The sequence below is a fragment of the Nesoenas mayeri genome (genome assembly GCF_963082525.1).
Source record: "Nesoenas mayeri genome assembly, chromosome: 4".
Lineage (NCBI taxonomy): Eukaryota > Metazoa > Chordata > Aves > Columbiformes > Columbidae > Nesoenas > Nesoenas mayeri.
The window spans coordinates 58328817-58349595 of NC_137540.1; the positions used below are offsets into that span (position 1 = coordinate 58328817).

General features: G+C 39.2%; 1 protein-coding gene across 2 annotated transcripts; it reads right to left on the reverse strand.

The window, feature by feature from the left end:
• Positions 1-2218: 2218 nt before the first annotated feature.
• On the reverse strand, positions 2219-20155 carry ANAPC4 (anaphase promoting complex subunit 4). Of its 2 annotated transcripts, none has more exons than XM_080344054.1 (28): positions 20025-20155; positions 18705-18810; positions 17473-17605; positions 16176-16250; positions 16039-16065; positions 15894-15938; positions 15333-15417; positions 14829-14939; positions 14160-14243; positions 13814-13900; positions 13037-13101; positions 12901-12943; positions 12714-12790; positions 12185-12285; positions 12057-12108; positions 11698-11753; positions 10466-10512; positions 9677-9733; positions 9469-9525; positions 8833-8926; positions 7387-7484; positions 6849-6910; positions 6727-6765; positions 6538-6639; positions 5348-5425; positions 4372-4542; positions 3037-3160; positions 2219-2643 (listed from the first exon to the last, which is right to left on the reverse strand). In XM_080344054.1, exons 1-28 carry the CDS (start codon positions 20130-20132, stop codon positions 2428-2430), a joined length of 2400 nt encoding a protein of 799 aa, XP_080200180.1. In that variant the 5' UTR covers positions 20133-20155; the 3' UTR covers positions 2219-2427. The 2 variants fall into 2 exon arrangements, with proteins under 2 accessions (XP_080200180.1, XP_080200179.1); XM_080344053.1 differs by having other exon boundaries at positions 10463-10512.
• Positions 20156-20779: the final 624 nt, after the last annotated feature.

A 20779-nucleotide genomic window follows, 5' to 3' on the forward strand; every position in this document is an offset into this window, starting at 1 on the left:
TTTTGTTCACTATTTCTCTCCATCAATCTCCTGCCTTTTTGAGCAGCTGGAGAGGTCATTTGTGAAGGCAGGTGCGAGTGTGCAATGAAATCCATGTAAGTGTGAAGAAACAGTCCCAGGGCCCGGCCAGGCTGTGAGGCAGAACAGCACCAGCTGGTGAGGGACTGAAGTAAAAACTCAGCCACATGGCAAGTCTTCAAGTCATGAAGATCAGGCAGGAAACACATGGACGAAAGGGCTAGATAAAGGATTACACAAGGCAAACAGCAGGAAATAAAACCAAAGCTGCCCAAGATCTTTAAAAAACTAGAAACGCCACATACAAAACAGGTAGACATTATAAAAGCTGCAGCAGCAAATGATTCTTAGAGACCTAAAGATTAGTATTACAAAGAGTGGGTTGTGTGCACACTTACTGAGAATATAAAAGGTTCTTTTGACTCCAAAACTATCAAGAATGAGAACTCGCAGCAGAAAAAGGCTGAATGAGCTTGCAGTTAGCATTAAAAAAGGATGATGAAGGAGAGATCAAAGTGGCAAGTGAGATCATCAGATCCACACAGCACCAAAATCCTGAAAAACTTCTAAATCAAGTATTTCCTATTACCCTTTCGAAAACAGATGCATAAGCACATTACTGACACATTTATTATTACAGAAATCTGGTACCAAAATAAAAATAAGTTTGATAGGAGAAACCAGCAATGCATTCAGAAGCACTGACCTAAACTGGTGCATTCATACTATTTCACTGTGAAATGTAGAAAGTGCACATGCACTTATCCAAGCCAGAAGCAAAACTCCCATTGACTCAAGTACATCCAAGAAAACCTCAGGGAGCTTTCTGAAGGCCTTGCCCCTGTGGCACGGGACACACCTGCTCTTAGCACACATTTAGAAACAATTATGGGCAGCATAGATCAGATTTCCATATGCCCACAGACTAAAACTACTTAGCAGAAAGCACAGCAAAACAATTGTTTCTAAGCACTCTAGTGTGACAATTCTTTAATTCAGATCAGAAGCAAAAGTTTCCTGGAAGAACACAAGGCCAGGCTTAAGCTGAGTGGGTTCTGCTGCAGCAGTAATTTCTCATGAAGAGAAACTTACTCTACATAGAAAATCCACAATGCTTTTGAATGGGTATTTCGGCCCCTCCTGTCCTACAGCTTCACTGTGCCTTCAACCATGAGCATTAAATGAGATGAGCATTAGATGAGAACGCTGAAGAGCAAGCAGCTTTCAAGGAGCTTGGTAAGGAAGGGAAAAAATAAGAAGTCTCTCTCAAAGCTGAACAGCCTTGTTTACAACCACCATCCCCAAACAGTCCAAAAACTTCAGTTTAAAAACCTGCTACTTAAAAATGGCATATTTCAAAACAAGAGAAAGATGATAAGCCTAGCTTCTGATTTTTGCAATGCCAAATAGCAATTTCAGGAGATGTATTTAGCTTTGAAGCACAGAAAGGATCACACGCATAAGACCTGATCCTCATCACGATACAAGGTACCCTCACTGTTCTGAAAGAAGATCATGCATTAGCAGCATTGTTCATTCAGAGAGCTGAGTTTTAAGCTAGCAGGGAAGAACATTTTACATTTCTAAACCACTTTTTCTAGCTTCTAGCACTACACCATTCCTAAAGCAATATACGAATTAGCAAGAACATGATTATGCTGAAGCCTATGCACGACATACAATATGACATCAGAATAAAAAAATATACTCTCTGTTGTAACTTTTCATTACAAAAATACCAGATGGAGAAGACAGACCTTCAGGAACAATCTCAGAGTAACTAGGAAGGCTGAGACATGGAAACATTTGACAAAGCACATACACAAATGTTGCACTGGGGACTAAAGAACTGCGCAGATGGAAATAATGTATTACTGAGGATAGATGTCAGACTTTTTAAAAGCATGTATTCAAGTAACAGCTGCTCAGTTTTGTTGTCTAACCAGTCTTATGCTGACCTGCAAGCTTGTTGTTGGTCAGACACACTCTGACATTTCAACTCTGTAGGAAGCTTCTGTACCCATTACTAGAACATGAAATCTGAAATGAAAAGAATTCAGTCCTGAGTTTTTTTGTTTTCACATACAAGTTCATTTTATCTTAATAACAGCATTCAAGACTGAACAGGTCAACTACAAAACATCAGTTGGTATTTCTTCTTCTCCTCGCCTATAAAAAAATGCGAATGGAAAAGCTCTCAAGGAAGTGTAGTTCATACCAAACCATGTGCCAGACAAAAAAGGGTCAAACAAACGTGATCTAGAACACATACAGTTTTTGCTGAGAAGCAATACAGAATTCTGACACACAACACCCTACTACAGCTGCCTGAGTAGGTACAGGATACATCATCTCAGCAGCCTGAAGTTAGATTACAGTCTTGACCCTTTACCAGCATAAAAGCCTGTGTCAAGGATCCAGACTTGATTCCTGTTCTTCAGTTTCATCAAGTAGTTCTTCAGCAGATGTACCACACACATTGTCCTGGTTGTCGGCGGACTGATTTTGCTCATCAGGTTCCCCAGCTGCAATCTGAGTTGTTTCTTCTTCCTCTTCTTCCTCAACTTCCCCATCATCCTCTACATCCATCTCAAACACCCTCACATGACGGAGATTTGAACTTAGCTACGGAGACAGTAAGAGACACGGAAACATTATTAATGAATAAATAAATAAAAGCACCAATATAATTGTAAATGTTAGCTAACAGCTCTGAAAATAGCTTTTATCTTTGAAATGGAGCTCTCAAGGAAATTAGCAACTTTTTAATTGCTCTGCAGGCTGACAAGTAAAGCAAGATCTATTAACTTCTGTTAAAGTTTTTCCATGTTGTGTTTTGAGAGAGGTATGACTGTATCCTGACACACTTATAACAGATTTTGAGACAATAATATATTTGTTAAAAAAAAAAAGTTTTGATAAATCTCACTAAATTAGCAGAAATGGGTTATCACTCTCACCAGTCATACCATGTTTTCTTTAGTAGTTTACAGGCTTGTTCACAGACACTGTACTTACCACACAGGAAACTTTTCTAATGCCATTTACAGAAACATACTGAGCTTTCATATTCTCCAGCACTCTCCACTGATTCTCCAAGAAAACAGTACGTGTGGGTATCTCATCACTTTGCTCATCCAGCCTGCAAATGGTAAGAAGAAAAGCACAAAGATAGTACATAAGAAACAATTCCAGTACTAAGAAAAACCTCAGTCAGTCCAGTTTTTTTATGTCTACGTTTTATTATATGATATGCAACAAGCAGACAAGCATTTGAAACCATCATAACATTGCTGCAGATACTCAAGAGCCGGGGATGTGACTGTGGAGACACAGCATGTTTCAACTGAGGTAAAATATCACAGCAGGTGAGAAGGAGGTTGTAAAGCCTGATCTTCCCCTAAGTAACAGCTACAGCAGGAGGATGAGGATGGCCATCCTTCAAACCTCTCTTCTGCAACAAGAGGAGTTTCTGAACAAAGTTCTGGAGGTGATGCCTCCACTTACAGAGACGTTTGGCCTCCATGACCTTTTAAAGATGTATCATTTGAGTTCACTCCCACTCACAGGGATTCTACGAAGGAACTCCCAGCCTATTACAGTGGCCAGGATTAGTCTGAACTTGAACTGTTCATTCTTCAAGACACAATCTCTTTGCGGCACACAAAAAAATATTTGTGGTTCAGTATGGCTCTTTATTTTGAGGTAAAAATGTATCTTAAGCAATCCACTAGAAAGGCACAGGGAGAAAAAAGAAAAAGCAGGTGAGGCACAACAACTAAAAGATCAGATTCACTGCCTGAACTACATTGGCCATTTGTGTGTGTGTGTGTTCACTTCCCCCAATGCTCTCCTCTCTCTGTGCCAACACAGAGAGGCATCAATTCTGATGTTTCAACGCTAACCTGACAATAGTTCTAAGTGTGATTGCCAGGGTAAAAATTAAGGAATATCTACATATCCTTATTACAAGGCAGAGGTATATAAGAAAATATGCTGAAAACATCCTAAATTCAACTATTCTGAGCAGCAAAGTTAGCATTCTCTGAAAAAAAGATTTCTGATTCTACAGGATGTCTTCAATTGGTCCTCCCATTTCATGAGAGCCATGTACACAAGTAGTATTCAGTCTCAAAAAAAGCAAACCCAATCCTGACCGAGCCCTCAAAAAACCACAAAACAAACTGTTCAGGAAGCTTCCATCTCCTTACCCCACTCTTCCTGGCACAAAAAGAGTTTTCGTCTTTAAAATATTTACGCACACAAAGCATGAGTAACTGTACACAATTAGAACATTTGCTTAATCTGCCTTTCAGTTCTGCATTCTCAGACTTGCTCAAAGTTTTTCAGTACCTTTTAGCAGAATCCCAGATAAATTCCCTGTCTTGGTCCTCATCTGTGTACACTGAAGATAAAGGCAGCTGAGCCAAGACTCTCTCCTTCCCCTCTTGTTCCACACTCTCCTTCAGGACTACAGTTACGGTTTCATCATCATAGAAGTGTGCATCTAAACAACTGTAGCACCTATAAGAAAAGAATTTAGAAAACATCAAGGAATAAAAATGAATACAGAACTAAAATATTTTCACATTGCATAGCATTCATATTAAAAACTATTCGGTAGTTAACAGTGAGTTTTACTGTAAATGATAAAAAAAGGTCAACCATGCAGCTAAGACACTGAAAGACAGCCATAACCACAGCAGCAGCCTCCTGTATCATGCAGGAAAAATGATTCTTAAGGGCAAAAGATAAAAAGCAAACCATACACACATTTAAAAAAAAAAAAAAAAAAGGATTTTTTTTTTCCCCTTTTCAAGTGAAATGAAAGAAACAGTAAACACAGAAACACCAAAGAAAATTTAGAAACACAACTGAAGGTAATGAGGGCAACACCATCTGGCCTTTCTACATGAAAAGGATGAGCTTAGTCTGCCATGCCTTCTAAGATGCCTTCATTCAGGTGTATCAAGTCTCACTCCATCTTAAAGAACATTACAGATACAAGCAAGAGCTGTTTCCAAGTAGCTTCATTTCTTGAACATGTGCTACAGCTCTAGTTTTCATCTAGAAAACTAAATTTACTTGACCTTGAGATGAAGTGCAAAGTAGGACTCCCACAGACCTGCAGCTTCATTCACCTGTGCCATTTCTTACAGCCTGACTCACCCAGGGACTACAAACTGGTCCAGCGACTGCAGTAATAACTTGCAGGATAAAAGCCAAACTATAATACCTGAGAAGTTATCTTAATGTAAAATAAACAGTAGAAAACATGGTCTTCAGTTTAGCAATCTGCAATTCTAGAAGAAAAATCAAATATACTGACCTGGAGTCTGAGCTCTCATTTATACTGTTGTTCAAGAAGTTTCCAAAATCTACTGCAAGAATTCCATTACTGACAGACCTAGAAGAACAGCGTTCATTAGCTCAGTGACCAATCTATTTTCCATTCACAGTGAATCCAAAATCTCCAACAGCAACTGCGGTGAGAGATGGTGTAAGCCTGTCTGAGCTTAAGACAATACACAGCTACTTCCCAAAGTGATGTAACTGGTGGATGGGAACCTTTCGATTTCTTCTGTCACTCAGCAAAACACGACTAATGGAATCAAACGGGAAACTGGATCTGGCTTGTGGGATGCAGTTCTTCTCTGCTGAACTCAATTGTCCTAGTCTCAGGTCCGTTACGTTACTTGCTACTCAAATCTACAGAAAACAAGTTTAGACTGTTTTATCAATGTGGGAGGAAATACGATGGAAAATACACCACAAGGCTGTAATTTTGTCATCAGCAGCTCTCAACTGGAAACACAAAGGATGGATTCACCATCTGTTTTCTTCAGCAGTAAAACTGCTTTAAAAATTTCCACCCCTACCGCAGTTCCTTATCTCCTCAAATTAATTTACAGAGATTATAAAAATGAGTATTTTACAGAGAGGAGGAGTTTTTGTTGTTTACTAAACGCAGGACATTTCAGTGCTCCCACGGACAGAATGCATCCTACACAGTTGCATCAGCACAACTAGGCAGTGACAAACTGCATCTTGGACACAGAAACTCCTGTAGGTACAAAAAACTACACCCTAAAGAGGTGTAGTCTATTTGTTGCACCTGCGTCCACCTCCCATTTTTCCTTAGAATATTAAGTTACAGGCTGCAAGGGATTAATCATGAATATTTACAGTAAGACAAAGCAATGCTGAAAGCATGATTCCCTCTAATTTTTCACAAGTTTGCACAAACAAGTAATTCTGGGAGGAGCACAACTAAGGGAGCCTGATTTTTTTTTTCTAAGCCTAAAATCATCATGAGTCTGTGATTCAATTTCTGAATCAACACAAACTCCTGCTGCAATTTCCTGCCATGCCTCCTAATGTCCTCCTAATTTTCTCTAGTATCAAAAAATCCTTGTTTTCATGCTGCTCCTTCCTTCGTTTTACAAAAAGATTAAAATTGTAATTGTCTCTCTACACATGTGCTGAAGCTCACAAACCACTTCTCTCTTTCTGTCTTACCTGGAAGTATCAGTATGTCTCCTCAGAATGTATATTTTAGAAATAGAATTTTCTAATATGGTGAAGAGAACATAATGTATATTGGATGTTTTGTCATTCCACCTGTAACGTGGGAGAAGGAAATAAAAAATTAGTTCATATTTTAAGAACTGGTAAGTAACACAGAACAAGAAACAGCAGCATACTTACAGAAATGGTAGTTTAAATAATTGAGGTGCGGAATCTTCACTGAAAAGGAAAAAATAAGCCAGTTTATAAAATACTACTGAAATTTTGTACAATTGAGCTTTAGAAATAATGTAAAGAAATACCTTTGAGAAGTTTTGTAAAGAGACATGCAGACTGCTTGATGCACTGACTTTCCAATTACATCCTAACAAATATAACCAAAAAACGCAGAAAGTTATTCAATATTATACAGCTTTTTAAGACAAAAACCAACCAAACAAATACACCTGAGTACATCTAAAAGAAAAATCCACCAATGTTTCTGCTGGAATAAACATCCCTCATGCAAACACTAGTGCCACTCGATACGCTTGTTTCATGTTTCTCCTTAATGTATACACTAACATATTGCTGACTAACACAGGTACCTAGTACATCCAGCTAATTAATCTTAAAAATACATCCCAGTAATGTGGGAACAGAAGACACAAAACAAAAAATCCCCCGTTATGCTCAAAGGCCTGAGACATCCTGGAACTGGTGAAGCTTGGCTACCTGCTGCCACCTAAGTTGTGGGCCCTCAAAGGCAAAAGATTAAGACTTCAGGCCTTACTAAGCATGACTATTTCCAGTTGACTGCTACCCCTAAAAGAAAGTTACCATTTACATAATGAAACTTACCGCTGGCTTTTGTAGACACTGATCAATGACCCCTTCCATTTGCCTTTTGACAAAATGCAGTGACTTCTCAGGATAGTAGGGAAACAGAAGTGGACTTTCTGCAAACAGATAAAGTTCAATTTTAAAAATGCTTGTATCTCTTTAAAGTATAGTACACTGCTGCTATAGTGACAACTTGGAATGGGGCCAGTGGAGGGTCAGTAGGATGATCACAGGGCAAGATGTGCTTTACAAGAAGCTGAGGGGGCTGGGTTCATTCAGCCTAGAGAAGCGAGGGCTAACAAGGAGGAACCTGTTGGTCTCTTCATCTGCCTAAAGAAAACATAATTTTCAAAGCTGCACACAGAGAGAGGAGAAGACGTAAGAGTCACAAGCTCCAGCAAGGGAAATTCCAATCAGATATAAAGAAAAAAGGGCTGGTTAGTCACTGCATCAGGGTGCCCAGAGAGGGGTTGCAGGGTCTCTACCCTTGCAGGCGTAGAGGACTCAACTGCACAAAGCCTTGAGCAACGCAGCCTGGCTTCAAAACTAGCCCTGCTTTGCTTGGATTAGGTGACTGACTAAATTATTCCCTGATTATAAATTCTAACTCAAGCACCTAACTGCATTACAATACAAAAAGAGATAAATAAATGAGAAATGGAGGTCTGCCTGCCCCTTCAGCTTTTCTTCACAGTCCATTCAAAACTGCAAAAAGACTGAATTGCATTTACCCAAGAGCTACGAACACAAGCGTCATAAAATATCTTGTTTAATATCTTTGCAACAATTTACATACTTTTTGTAGTAGCTATGATTTGTCTTCAATAGGATTGATTGGTTCTTATTAAATACTTTGTAAGAAGACATATAGGCTCTGAGATAAATCTCGCTACTTATTTTAAGTACATAACCTGTTTCTTTTCCAATGTTTAGCCAGAAAACTGATATCAACCAAACAACAAAGCAATATAAAACACCAAAGAGTAGAAAGTGTCAATGACAGAAGCATTACTTGTCCTATAAACCTCACAGTTCTGAGAGTGAGACAAATATCTAAATATTTGCCAAATTAATACCAACAAAACCAGTTACAATCCATGTCTACAATCACAAATCTTGGGTAGTAACAGAAATGACCAGTCAAGCAGTCTACACATTTAAAGTATCAAAAATATTTTTGAAGTATGTTTAAAAATACATTTTCTAAATACGACTTTGCCAAACAAAAATGTTTCAATTCGGAAACTCCGAATACCCAGAAAATGGTAGATGATTGGGTAAGCAGCTACATGAAAACTGTGAAAAATAACAAGGCCCATTTATTTTATTCTACTCAGATGGAGACCCACGACTAACACTATAAAAATAACAAATAAGCAAGAAAAAACACAGATTACTCTTCTACATTTGTTATAGTCTATGTCTATCTTTAGTTCACTTTTACTTTTTACTAAAGCACGTTACCTTTAAGATGAGTACTATTTTTAAGAAAGTTAAACCACTGGTTTCCCTCTGTATTAGGTGGTGACACAAGGTCATCATCTTCATCTTTCAAGTACTAGAAAAGAAATAGGTGTTTGTAAGACTGCATTTTAAGAATAAGGGACATTAGAATCGACCTCCAATACTGCCCCTTATGAGTCTGTTACACATTTATTCTTAATTTAACTACCTACTCTTAAAACTAAATATTCTACCCCTTCTTGAAACAATAAGAAAAATCAACTACTTTCTAAGATCACATAGTGATGTTTCCGTAATAAACTGATTTTTATACCAAGTTTAGAGCATAAATGTTTTGAAATCCGGCAATTAATGGCATAAAGACAAACACATTTCAGTTTTACATTACTGTTGCTAGCTGTGAAGAAGTACCAAACTTTTCTTAAAAATACAACATCTGCAAGAAAAAACTATGTTTTCAAACACTCTTTTTCATAATAATAGTGGAAAATAATTAAAACACTGTCATCTGCCATTACTGGAATGTGGAACACAGAGCAAAAGGGACAGAGAAGAAAAGTGGGCACAGCTTTAAAAGCTTCTCCATCTAAGGATTTCATCATTTACTCTTTTCCCACTTACTCCCTAGTTCTTTACCTGGCCAACTCTCTCCACATTGAAGTATTTTCCTTTACGATTGTAAAGTTCTGGTGCCTGAAAAAATAATGGAAACAAAACCATTATTTAAACCCAAAGTTGATGAGAAAAAGATGATTGAATTATTTTATTACAGGATTTTTCTGATTAAATTCTTCGCAGAAAAAATACAGTCAGATGCTGTATTTGGCAAACCAATATAACTCACCTCATTGAAGTGTTCAGTTAGAAAATCAGCAACAAATGTGATATCTTTTTGAGTCATCTAAAAGAAAAAAAAAAAAAGAAAATAAGTGAGAAAAGGATAAGAAATACATTTCAACGAGGATAGAACACCTGTTCTGTAACTATCTCTCTCGACCTCCTAGTTGTGCTCCTGCCCAGTCTGCATCCACCAGCACCACAAAGTCCATCTCACAGAGCTGCTCCCTGGCAGCTGGGGCCCTGCGGGGCCACTGCAGGGGGTTACTCTGCCCAGGACAGAACCTCATATTCATCCTTGTTGAACTTCAGGAGATCCCTGTCTGTCCATCCCACATAGCTAATCTATTGCCCTCTGGAAGATACCTCTGCCCTGGACTGTAGGAACTGGTTCACCCAGCATGACGGTGTCAGTAAACCTGATGCAGGTGTATTCACAGAACGGCTGGGGTTGGAAGGGACCTCTGGAGATCATCTCCTCTAGTGGGGCATTGGTAAAGATGTTAAAAACCCACTCCTCTTAACTTAGTAATTTAGGGCATCTAAAGAGCTGCTATACACACAGGTCTGGCATTCACATACAGTTTGCTAAAAAGAGTAGTATTAACAAAGAAACTGAAAAAGTAATTCATGCGAGACAGCATATTAGTCTGTATCTGCAGGCACCAACTTTCTGACAGAAACGACACAGACGCTACCCTTTAAGTTTTGGAACAAAAATAAACCTTTAATCTTGCCCTCTAATTCAAGCAGAATACTGAATATACCACAATTCATTAGAAAATGTTACTATTACCTTGTTCAGCTCTGGAAGTACATGATCTTCTGACATCCTCAACATGGCTGAGGGAAAAATAATATTTTTACTGCATCAATATTAATATGTTTTCCTAATATTCTTAATTTTCAATGTCTACGCAATAAGACACTGTTGATAAAATAGGAAAGTAATTTGTCAGAAGCAAGAGAGTCTGGAAGGAAGAATATGAATTGAGACTGAAATTAAGCCTCACTTGCATCCACTAGCTTACAATACAAATCCTGGAGAATTTTTATCTTTAATATTTTCCAATATTGCATCATACCCTCTACAAGACTGAGGTAAGATTATTATAAAGAGTTCATAAGAATTTATTCTTGTACATACTAAGAGCAATAAAATGGATATATATAAAATACACAAATACTGTCATGCCCAGAGTAACGTATTTTAAGAGAATTGCACAGAAGTAATTTTAGATCAGTGAGGCTTAGATAAGCAGTTCCCTGTTTAGTTTCAACACAAGTAAACACAGTAAACATTTAAATCAAGTTCTCATATTATGACAGAGAACTCTGACAGTTTTGCTTTCTGCAATTTTTAAAATTAAATTTACTATATTCCTGCTAGTTAGTGCTAAAACTGGATTTCTGGTGCTATTACAGTAGCTGGTAAGACTACTTGTAATTCTAAAAAGACCAATTAAAAATTATAAACCTATTAATAAACGCTTTATAAAAACAAGTAGGGTAGAATAGTGTTCTGCACATCCCTCTAACATTTTACCTGCAGCTACCAGCTACAATTGGAGATGGCTGTTAAGTGCATCCAGACATTCAGGGACTGTTTACGTCTGTGGGTGACCTTACAGCTAACCAGGTCTCCACAGGGGAAGCAAGTGACAGCATAAAAAAAGAAAAGTAAATTTGGTGTAAACTAAATAAAGGCCTTTAATTTCTCCAAGTCAAGATGAGCAAATTGCTCGTGAAGCAGACAACAGTTTGCATTACATTACAGGATAAGTATACACAATACCCACTGTACACACACAAAGTTCAATTGAGAACTATCAAATTTATGATCTATGTGTTTAACATTATAATTATTCTTCTAACATCAACTGTAACCTTTTAAATGCCCAGAAATTTTCTATGACAGAAATAAATAAGTAAATTATTATAACTAATATTGGCTTAATTACTTGCCGACACTTCCAATGCTTACAACACAAAACAGGCAGCAGATGCTTACTATATTATCACACTTACCAACATACAGCCATCGAAAAAATGCTTTGAAGTTTTTCATACTACTGTCGATAACTCTGAGCAAGAAAAAAGAAAATAAATTACCAGATCTAAATGTCACAAGCTGCTCCAGGCTTAACTCCCATCTTCACTAAAGAAAGGCCTGCAAGCACTATCAATTTTTAAAAAAATGCCCAGTGCAACCTTCCAAGTAAGACTGTTCTTGGGGTGTGAGTCTATGAGATGCAGTGAGACAAGGTAAAGCTCACTGCCAGCAGAGCAGCCTCGCTCTCCCAACCTACTCAGTTCCCAGCCACATGCTTCCCCTAGGACACAAGACTCAAAAGGCATCTTATAAATTCTCTGGACTTTATACTTACTGAAGCAGCTCATTTGCTTTCAGGATGAAAGAACCAACAGCAGTAATAGCATCTGCAAAAAGAGCCAACCATTATTAAGCTTTCAAAAGTGAAATCAGAGTGGTTAAGTAGCATAGAGACTACTGTACCTTCAATTCCAGATGCATCTAATCCCAGAGACTCATATTTTTGTTTCCATAAAGCCATTCCTTTCAATTCACTCAAGTGGTATAATAGTGCCTCAGAGCCACTAGGAAGGCAGAGCAGAGAAATATAATTGTTTAGTCAACCTTTGGATATTCACTGCTTCCTTGGATGCTCCCTTTTTATCATTTAATGTGCAAAGTGGAGAGCTTTATAAGGTGGCCTGGCATATAAGAGTTAAAGTATCGCTTCACAGAAAAGCACATACTGTCCTAATGATTTTAACCACCACACAAAGCTGGTGTGAATATTTTGCATATATCCTATAAACACATCACACAATAATATACAGGTAATGTGTCACAGAGATTGCTCAAAATGCTTCAAAAGTTCTCCATTACCAAAAAATAAGTGAGTACATTTTGCCATGATTGTGGTCTCTGCACCAGCACACGTACATTCAAAGAACCACTAATACAGCATTCTGCCTTTTAGCCATTTTATCTATAATTCATTGGACATTCTGTGACCTACCTCTGCAAATGACTAATGACCAACTTCTGTATACTGGAATAGGAAGACTCTATGGACTGACCAAGTTTTTTTAAACCCTGTTACAAACAAAATACAAGCATAGAATGATGTTCCATTAACTTAACAGAACAGTGATTAAAATATATTGAAATACATTATTTTAATATGTTAAAAAGTATTAATATACCTTTACTGTCAGTTGGTTCATTAGTAATGCCTGAAGTTCCAGACTGAAGAGGGGTGGGGAGAGAACCAAATATGCATTAATTTTGTATTTCAATATCAAATGCAAATACATGCTCAGATAAAACGACTGTAACTACCTTGCTTTGCCCCATAACAACAGCTGCATAAACTCATCCTGAACAGAAGTGGTTGTATTCTTTTCCTGTCAGTCAAAATGATTGAAATAGATCGATAAGAGATTAAATCCAGGCTACCAAATAATCTTATGAACACTTCAATTAAAATAGATCAGAAAACCCACCCATATACTTGAATGTTGAAATCAGACTAGTGACCACTGGAAATTTTCTGTTATTTTAAGTTATTTTCAGTTGTATTACCCAGTAAAAATTATAAGCAGTTTTCCATCATCAATAATCCATTTTAAAAAAGTAAATAAATTATTTTATTAGTTTGACTTCCAGCCACGGTCAGTGAACCCAAAATTTAAAGAAATGCAAGAGTATCTTATCATGGCTGTTATACAGGCTCTGTTGAACTAGGTGTAAGTGCTGGGGGGCCGTTACTTAACATTTGCAGTATTCAGTTTATCAATGACTGAAGTACAAAAAGCACAACCTTAAATAGAAAGCTACCAGATCAATAGCTGTGCAAGCTGAAAACGATCACTTGTGAATAACTTCGAATGAATAAAATAAAGAAGTATCACAATACAGTCGTGCTTGATTGTGCTCAGATATCTTTAGCGTCAGAGCACTTGACACACAATAGGTTTCAGGCTGCCTCTGAACTTAGAGATTGTTATCTGGAGGCACTATGCTTAAACAGCATTAAGATATGCAGCATGTTAACGTGAACAACAGAACTACAGCAAAAAAAAAGTTTTTCCAAAAGAATGGTTAAGATCACAGTACCTGTACAAACTTTGTTAGACGTGAGTCCATCTGCATCAATATTTCTTCCCACGCTTCACACATGCACGTCAATGACAACTTTATATACTGTAACACAGACACACGCTTTCATGTTACTCCCTTTTTCCACCCTTCAAAACACATGCAAGAACTGGATGTTACAATACAAAGGGGAGACATAATACATTCTCTATAATATCTTCAGTATCAAATTCCAAGTTAGAGCTCTACATTGACTTAAAACCAACTTAAGCTTCCTACTAGAAAACATGATTTTTACTTGTGTTAAGAATATAGAAGCTGGTAAGAATTGCAATATTAAAAATATTTCATAACACAACTGTACCTGTAACAGAGTTGAAATGTGAGTAAACTTCCGGGCCATCCGAGTTACCTCAGGTAGGTAACTTGATAATAGACTAGTGTCCAGCTGTAACAAACAAAACAAGCAACAGTTCACAGATGATTTGTCTTTTAAGAAATTTTAGACTACACAACAGAAAAGACCAATGAGAAGGACTCACAGAAAAACTGTAATTTCTCATTTCCTTAAAGTTGATTTTAAGAGGGTAATACATGTAATTCATAAGGGCAATACATGTTTTTAATACATCTATAAAAATGCCTGATAAATTTCCTCATTTGGGAGTTATAACAGTAACAGTTTTAAGGATGACTGTTCTGGACAGACTGCATAATCAACAGCATCACTCCTATGCCATTGTGTTCAGAATAAAGAAAATCTGAATAAGTGTAACTTTAACTGAACAAATGAATGTCATATTTAAAGTAATATTTTAAAAGAATGCCTCAGATTATAATCATCATCATCAATCTCATCAGTGAAACTGCATGTTAACGTCATAAATCCAGAAGTTAAATTGGGGTGAATTTCAGAAAGGCTGGAAACAGACTCTGGTTCTTACGCAAATAATGGGAAAGCAAGAAAGCTACCAGAAAGTAATTTAAAAAGCAGTTTTACTTTTAAATAACATTTTAAAATTACTTTACTTGCCTGAAAATATGTTATCTCTGCTTCACTGTCTGAAGAGTCTCGTATCTCTGTAATAACCGATAGTGATTTCAAATCACTAGACAAACATAGTCCACGACAAGAACCTGCCACCTGAAAAATTCCAGTTTAAAAGTTAATGAAATATTGCATTTCCCCTAAGATGTATTTAATGCTCTAACACATTCACATACAAAGAAGGCTGCATTCAACAACATGTAAAAATGAAGTGGAATATTCAGCTGTTGTTCAGGAACAAAAAGAACCTCTTTACTGTGGATTAGTGTTGAACTTTGTTTAACTTGAAACAAAATGTTAAAATTGCCAGAGCGAGAATGTCTCTCCAGCAATAACCACACAACTCAATGAAACGAAAGAACTATTCCACTCTTTAAACTGCAGTAACCCAGTTTCACTTATGTGTAAGCATACATGTATATTTTTCATTCAATTCAGCTGTAGTTTGGTATATTATGAAGAAAAAACATGGAAAGGAACGGAATGTACCCCGGTTACTGTAGCAATCTTGAACATTCCATAAGCATAAATCTCAATAAATCCTGAGCTGCCACCAAGGACAAGAGCATTAAGCCTATAAAAATAGAAGAATATGTGTTGATGAGCACACTGAAATAAATTCTAATGCATACAAATACAATTCTTAATAATCGAATTCCATCCTTTTTCTAAAGAATCACTGAACAATAAGAAATACTGTACTACTGTCTACGATCCAAGAAATTTAAAAACAAAGCAAAAATATATTCACTTGGATAAGCTTAAATACCACATACAACATAGCCTTCAAATTCATCCCAAGAAATCATCTTCTAAGGAAAAGAAGATATGGCACAAAAAGCAGCTGCTGATAAAGGTGCAAACTGATGGAGACTTTTTTTTAAATATATTTTTTGAATTTTATCTTTGTACATGGAAAGAAGAGACATTCTGTATCCTATCTTCAGGACCCTTAAAAATAGGTTATGAATAACTTAAAAGTAAACCCACTTATCCATTATTTTATAGCTTAAAAAGAAAAAGCCACAAAACCCCACATACGGAATTTACCTTACATCACCCAGAAGTTTCATAATCTCATCTGACTTTTCTTCACTGAAATACAAAACACATGATTGAGATTTATGCAGCTTGTCTCAATACCAGAAAACAAAATAAAAAATAAAAAGAGAGACATAAGATGACCATTTCTTACCTGAAAATTTTTGCAGTGGTACTGTAACTGAAAACAAAATTATTATTCTCAACAATGAGCATCTGCAGAACATTAACGACAAATAACCAAAACAATGACACATTGTACCTTCCAAAGCTTACTAGTATAATGCTTACTTTTTTGGTAGTGCCGGTAATTTAGGCAAAAGGAGATTTGATTCGTCCTCAGCATTGTAAAATGAAGTGAGAACACTGAAAAAGAAACGACTGTCTTTACCACCCAAGCTGTAGAAATGGGGGAGAATTTCTTTTTAACTTCAAAGTTACAGCATATAGTCAATATGTCACATATATTAAAGAGTTACAAGTATCAGAGGATAATCCCTTATGGGACCTTTAATAATTTAACAAATTAATAAAACAAAATTGACAATCTCTTCAATTTCAAAGTTTGTATCTGCTGGCTCAGTACTTTGCCACCAAACCCCTCATCACCTGTAATGCAGTAACTGACTGTGGCTTTGTGTTTAAACACTGTACAATCCTGCAGTACAACCTACCCACACCTCAAAAAATCTTCACTATAAAGAGATATTAGAGGAAGACTGAAGTGCAACACCTAATACCACATCTTTAACATGCCAGAAGGATCAGATTCCCCATAAGGGGAGATAAGTCTATCCGCAACAGGAACAGAATGCTAGAGGGATTTCAGATGCACTTATCTTCTTGCTGTTTTAAGATCGGTGTTTCCTGGAGGTGGGGATGAAAACCCCAAGTCAGGCTGACACCACCTCCCTTTTTTTTTTTTTTTAATATTATTGTCTTGCAGTGTAATAAGGTGCATAATAGAGTTTTTTATAAGACCACAGAAACAGGGACCACGATGTCCCCCAGCTCACAAGCGCTGCTGAGAATTGTCTAACGCCACAGGGCTCATGGTCACTAGGGGCAATCTGACTTCCTGAAGCAACAAAATTACCATTGGCCCTGATGTAACACCAAAGGCACATCGTGAAAGACATCAGCACCAAGCTAAAGATCTTGAAAGCACAGGTGAAGAAGGATTTAAATATAATACTTATTCTGACCAACAAAATAGACAAACATAATACCATTATTATAAATAGATTTTAATAAATTAATTGATATTGAAATAAACTGGATCGGTAGCCAGGTTGTACAAGCTAATACTAGATTAAGCAGCTCTTAAGAGGTGGGTGCTCAAGATCATGCTGAAATTTTTATGTATAATGTAAAGAATCACAAGTCTAAGACATGAACGTTAACAACAAGCATATGAAAAGTGTCTGTTCTAATCAAATGGAAAATTTTAGCCAAGTGGTAACAAAAAAGACATAGCTATGTAATATCATATTATTTTATATGACTGCTTGTAACAACCTAAGTATAAATTATTAGTAAGGTGGCGCTACATAACCCATAATTTACTTCTGGAGTTTTTCAGACTCACCTGCTTTCCTCAGTTACTTCCATCCAGTGCATGTAAGTAATAGAGGAGTCCACGGAGAAGGAGTGCAAGCTTTCAGGTTTTTCTACATCACATAGAATAATCCGCTTGGTATCATTAAGGCCAAAAGCCAAAACTAGAGAAAGATGAGTAAAACATATGAAGAGCCAACATGCAAAACTTTGCAGTTACTTTATACTGAATTAGAAAATAATGTGTCTTCAAAGCCAACTACTGGATAGAATTTTCTTTTTGTCTATTTATAGTCCTTCCAAAGTATCATATGAAACCTCCTCAATAAAATTAGGGTTTGAACTCCTATCATATTTTAGGTGATAAATTTAAGTCAAAGGCATGATTCCACAATTATTTATCTACACGTTGAACTGAACACATTTCTAACGCTTCCAACAACAGCTCTTATAAAGCAGATACTTCCGTTTTTGCAATTTTGAGGCCAAAATTACATAGAAAGAGTGTACACCAGGAAGGTTAGGGTTTTGTTACAACAAAATACAATTTAAGACTTGCAGAGCAATTTTTCCATCACCTTCTTCTGAACTTTATTAACCATAAAAGCATATGGCAAGCCAAGGCTCCCATGCCTACTTCCTTGTAATCACAGGCAATGAGCCTAAAAAGAAGTTTCTTAAACTCCTCCTATCATAATATGTAGGTATTTTTTACCCACATGTCAAGGCAGAAGACTGTTACCATTCTCCAGCCTCTAATGAGTCAAAAAAACACCCTAATTTCCACACCAGGCTTATTAAGCTGCTAATTTCAACATTATTTCTGTTGATAAGGAAAAGGTTGTTTTGGTTTTTTTTTCCTTCTCTGGTATATTATTAGAGTAATTTTAGCCTCTAAAGTTCAGCCTATGCTAAATAAGCTAAGCTCTTCAGTCAACCCTGATCAGACAGCCTCTGTACTCCCACAATAAATTTTGTCATTCAAATAAAAACATTGCACTTAGGAACTGGAATTTTTGCTATGTCGAAAGTACTGCTTTTGAAGGTATAAAGTCACCTTGCAAACCTTTCTTGCAATTGCTTTCAACAGTGTAACTAACTCCATTGCTTTGAATAACCCTACATAAAACTAAGCTACCCTTCACTTCAAACACAGCTTACTTTAAAATTTCTTTCACAGATAAGAGGTATTATCACCACAACTTTCACTCTTTTCCAATGGGATTTTTATTGCACCGTATCACCTTATATAATTGACATTACTTTTGCCATCTGGTCTCCAAGCAAGAGCAGTCACTTCTTTTCCGGTATTTTCGTTTGGAGGCAAACTCCACACCCGTTGAAAGTTTGCAAGCCGATGAAGTAAAACCTACAAAGCAGATACGTTAAAGACGGAAAAATAAACCACATTCTCCCATCAATAGCAGTTTGTAAAGCAGTTCAAGATACACTTCTTTACCATTTGTAATAACAATTGCATCTTATATATTTATCACCTGCTCCTCTAGTAGGTGATTCACTTCTATGTCACTTTAGAGAACAGGATGCTGTTTGGTATATAGAAACACAGAAATAAGCTGTGCCTTGTATAAGCCCACAGGCTGTAACCAGCAGGGGATACCCGCAGCTCTCCAGCAGACAAACTGCAAGCACAAGTCTGTCTACACGCATGATCGCAACAGCAGTTCCAGGCAAAAAACACCTGAAAATAGATTAATTTAAATAGGAATTTTCGTGTGCTTTAGCATCCCCCAGATGCGGGCACTGAGAGTATCATCAGTGGTTTGTCTGGAAACTAGAAAGCAAAAACGGAAGGGCAGTAAGCATTAATACACTTAATAAAAAAACCCCCTGCTATTCCTAAGTGCTTGGCTTAGCTTACAAGAATTCTGCCACAGACAACAGCAAAGGCACCTCAGCCACTGCACAGGAGGTGGCGTTTTCCTGCCTCCCGCTCAGAGCCCGCCCTGTCACCCGGGCCGCCCCGCACTCACCCACTCACCTCCCCCTCTGTCACCCGGGCCGCCCCGCACCCACCCACTCATCTCCCCCCCTGTCACCCGGGCCGCCCCGCACCCACTCACCTCCCCCCCTGTCACCCGGGCCGCCCCGCACTCACCCACTCACCTCCCCCCCTGTCACCCGGGCCGCCCCGCACTCACCCACTCACCTCCCCCCCTGTCACCCGGGCCGCCCCGCACTCACCCACTCACCTCCCCCCCTGTCACCCGGGCCGCCCCGCACCCACTCACCTCCCCCCCTGTCACCCGGGCCGCCCCGCACTCACCCACTCACCTCCCTCCCTGTCACCCGGGCCGCCCCGCACCCACTCACCTCCCCGCTGTCACCCGGGCCGCCCCGCACTCACTCACTCACCTCCCCCCCTGTCGCCCGGGCCGCCCCGCACTCACTCACTCACCTCCCCCCCTGTCGCCCGGGCCGCCCCGCACTCACCCACTCACCTCCCCCCCTGTCACCCGGGCCGCCCCGCACCCACTCACCTCCCCCCCTGTCACCCGGGCCGCCCCGCACTCACTCACTCACCTCCCCCCCTGTCACCTGGGCCGCCCCGCACCCACTCACCTCCCCCGCCCGGTTGGCCAGGGCGATGAGGTCCCTCTTGGGGGACCAGGCCATGAACACCACCTCCTGCGGCAGCTGCTTCTCCCCGACCTGCCGGAAGGCGGGCATGGCGGCGGGGCGCTCCGGCCGGGCGCCGGCGCTCCTACCAGCGGCTGCCGAGCCCCCTCCCTCCCGCGGGCCTCCCCCGACCCCACCGCGCCGCCGGCCGCCGGCCTCCCGCCCTCCGCTCCCGGCTTCCGGAGGCGGCGCTTCCCGTCGCGGCGCGGATTGGGCCCGGAGGGGAGCGGGGCGGCAGCGCGGGGGGGCGGGCTTGGGTCCCGCCTGCCTTGTGCCCCTCAGCGGGTCACGGCTCCCCCGGCGGGTCCGCTCCCTGCCCCAGCCCCGCACGGCGCTGGGAGAGGTGGCGGCCGGGCCCGGGCTGGCCCGCCTGCAGCGGTGCTGCGGGGACCTGGTGTCTCAGCGCAGCTGGTCAGCCCCTCCTGCGCAACACCAACCTGCCGTTTGCTCAGGCTCGCACCCAAGAACACGCTGCATCAACGCTCAGTTCCCGTTTTTATAATGTAACCCACCTCTGTCACCAGTGCCAGTCCAAAACTATAAAATTAATGATTGTTTAACTCAAAGAAGTAGTTTAAAAACAAATTTAAATGTACTTAGAAGTTCACCTTTTTCCTCTTACTAAGCTTCTGAAGCATCTTTCTGTTCAAAAAACCCAAACCCATACTGCAAGTGGAACTCAGGGAGCTTGTATTCCT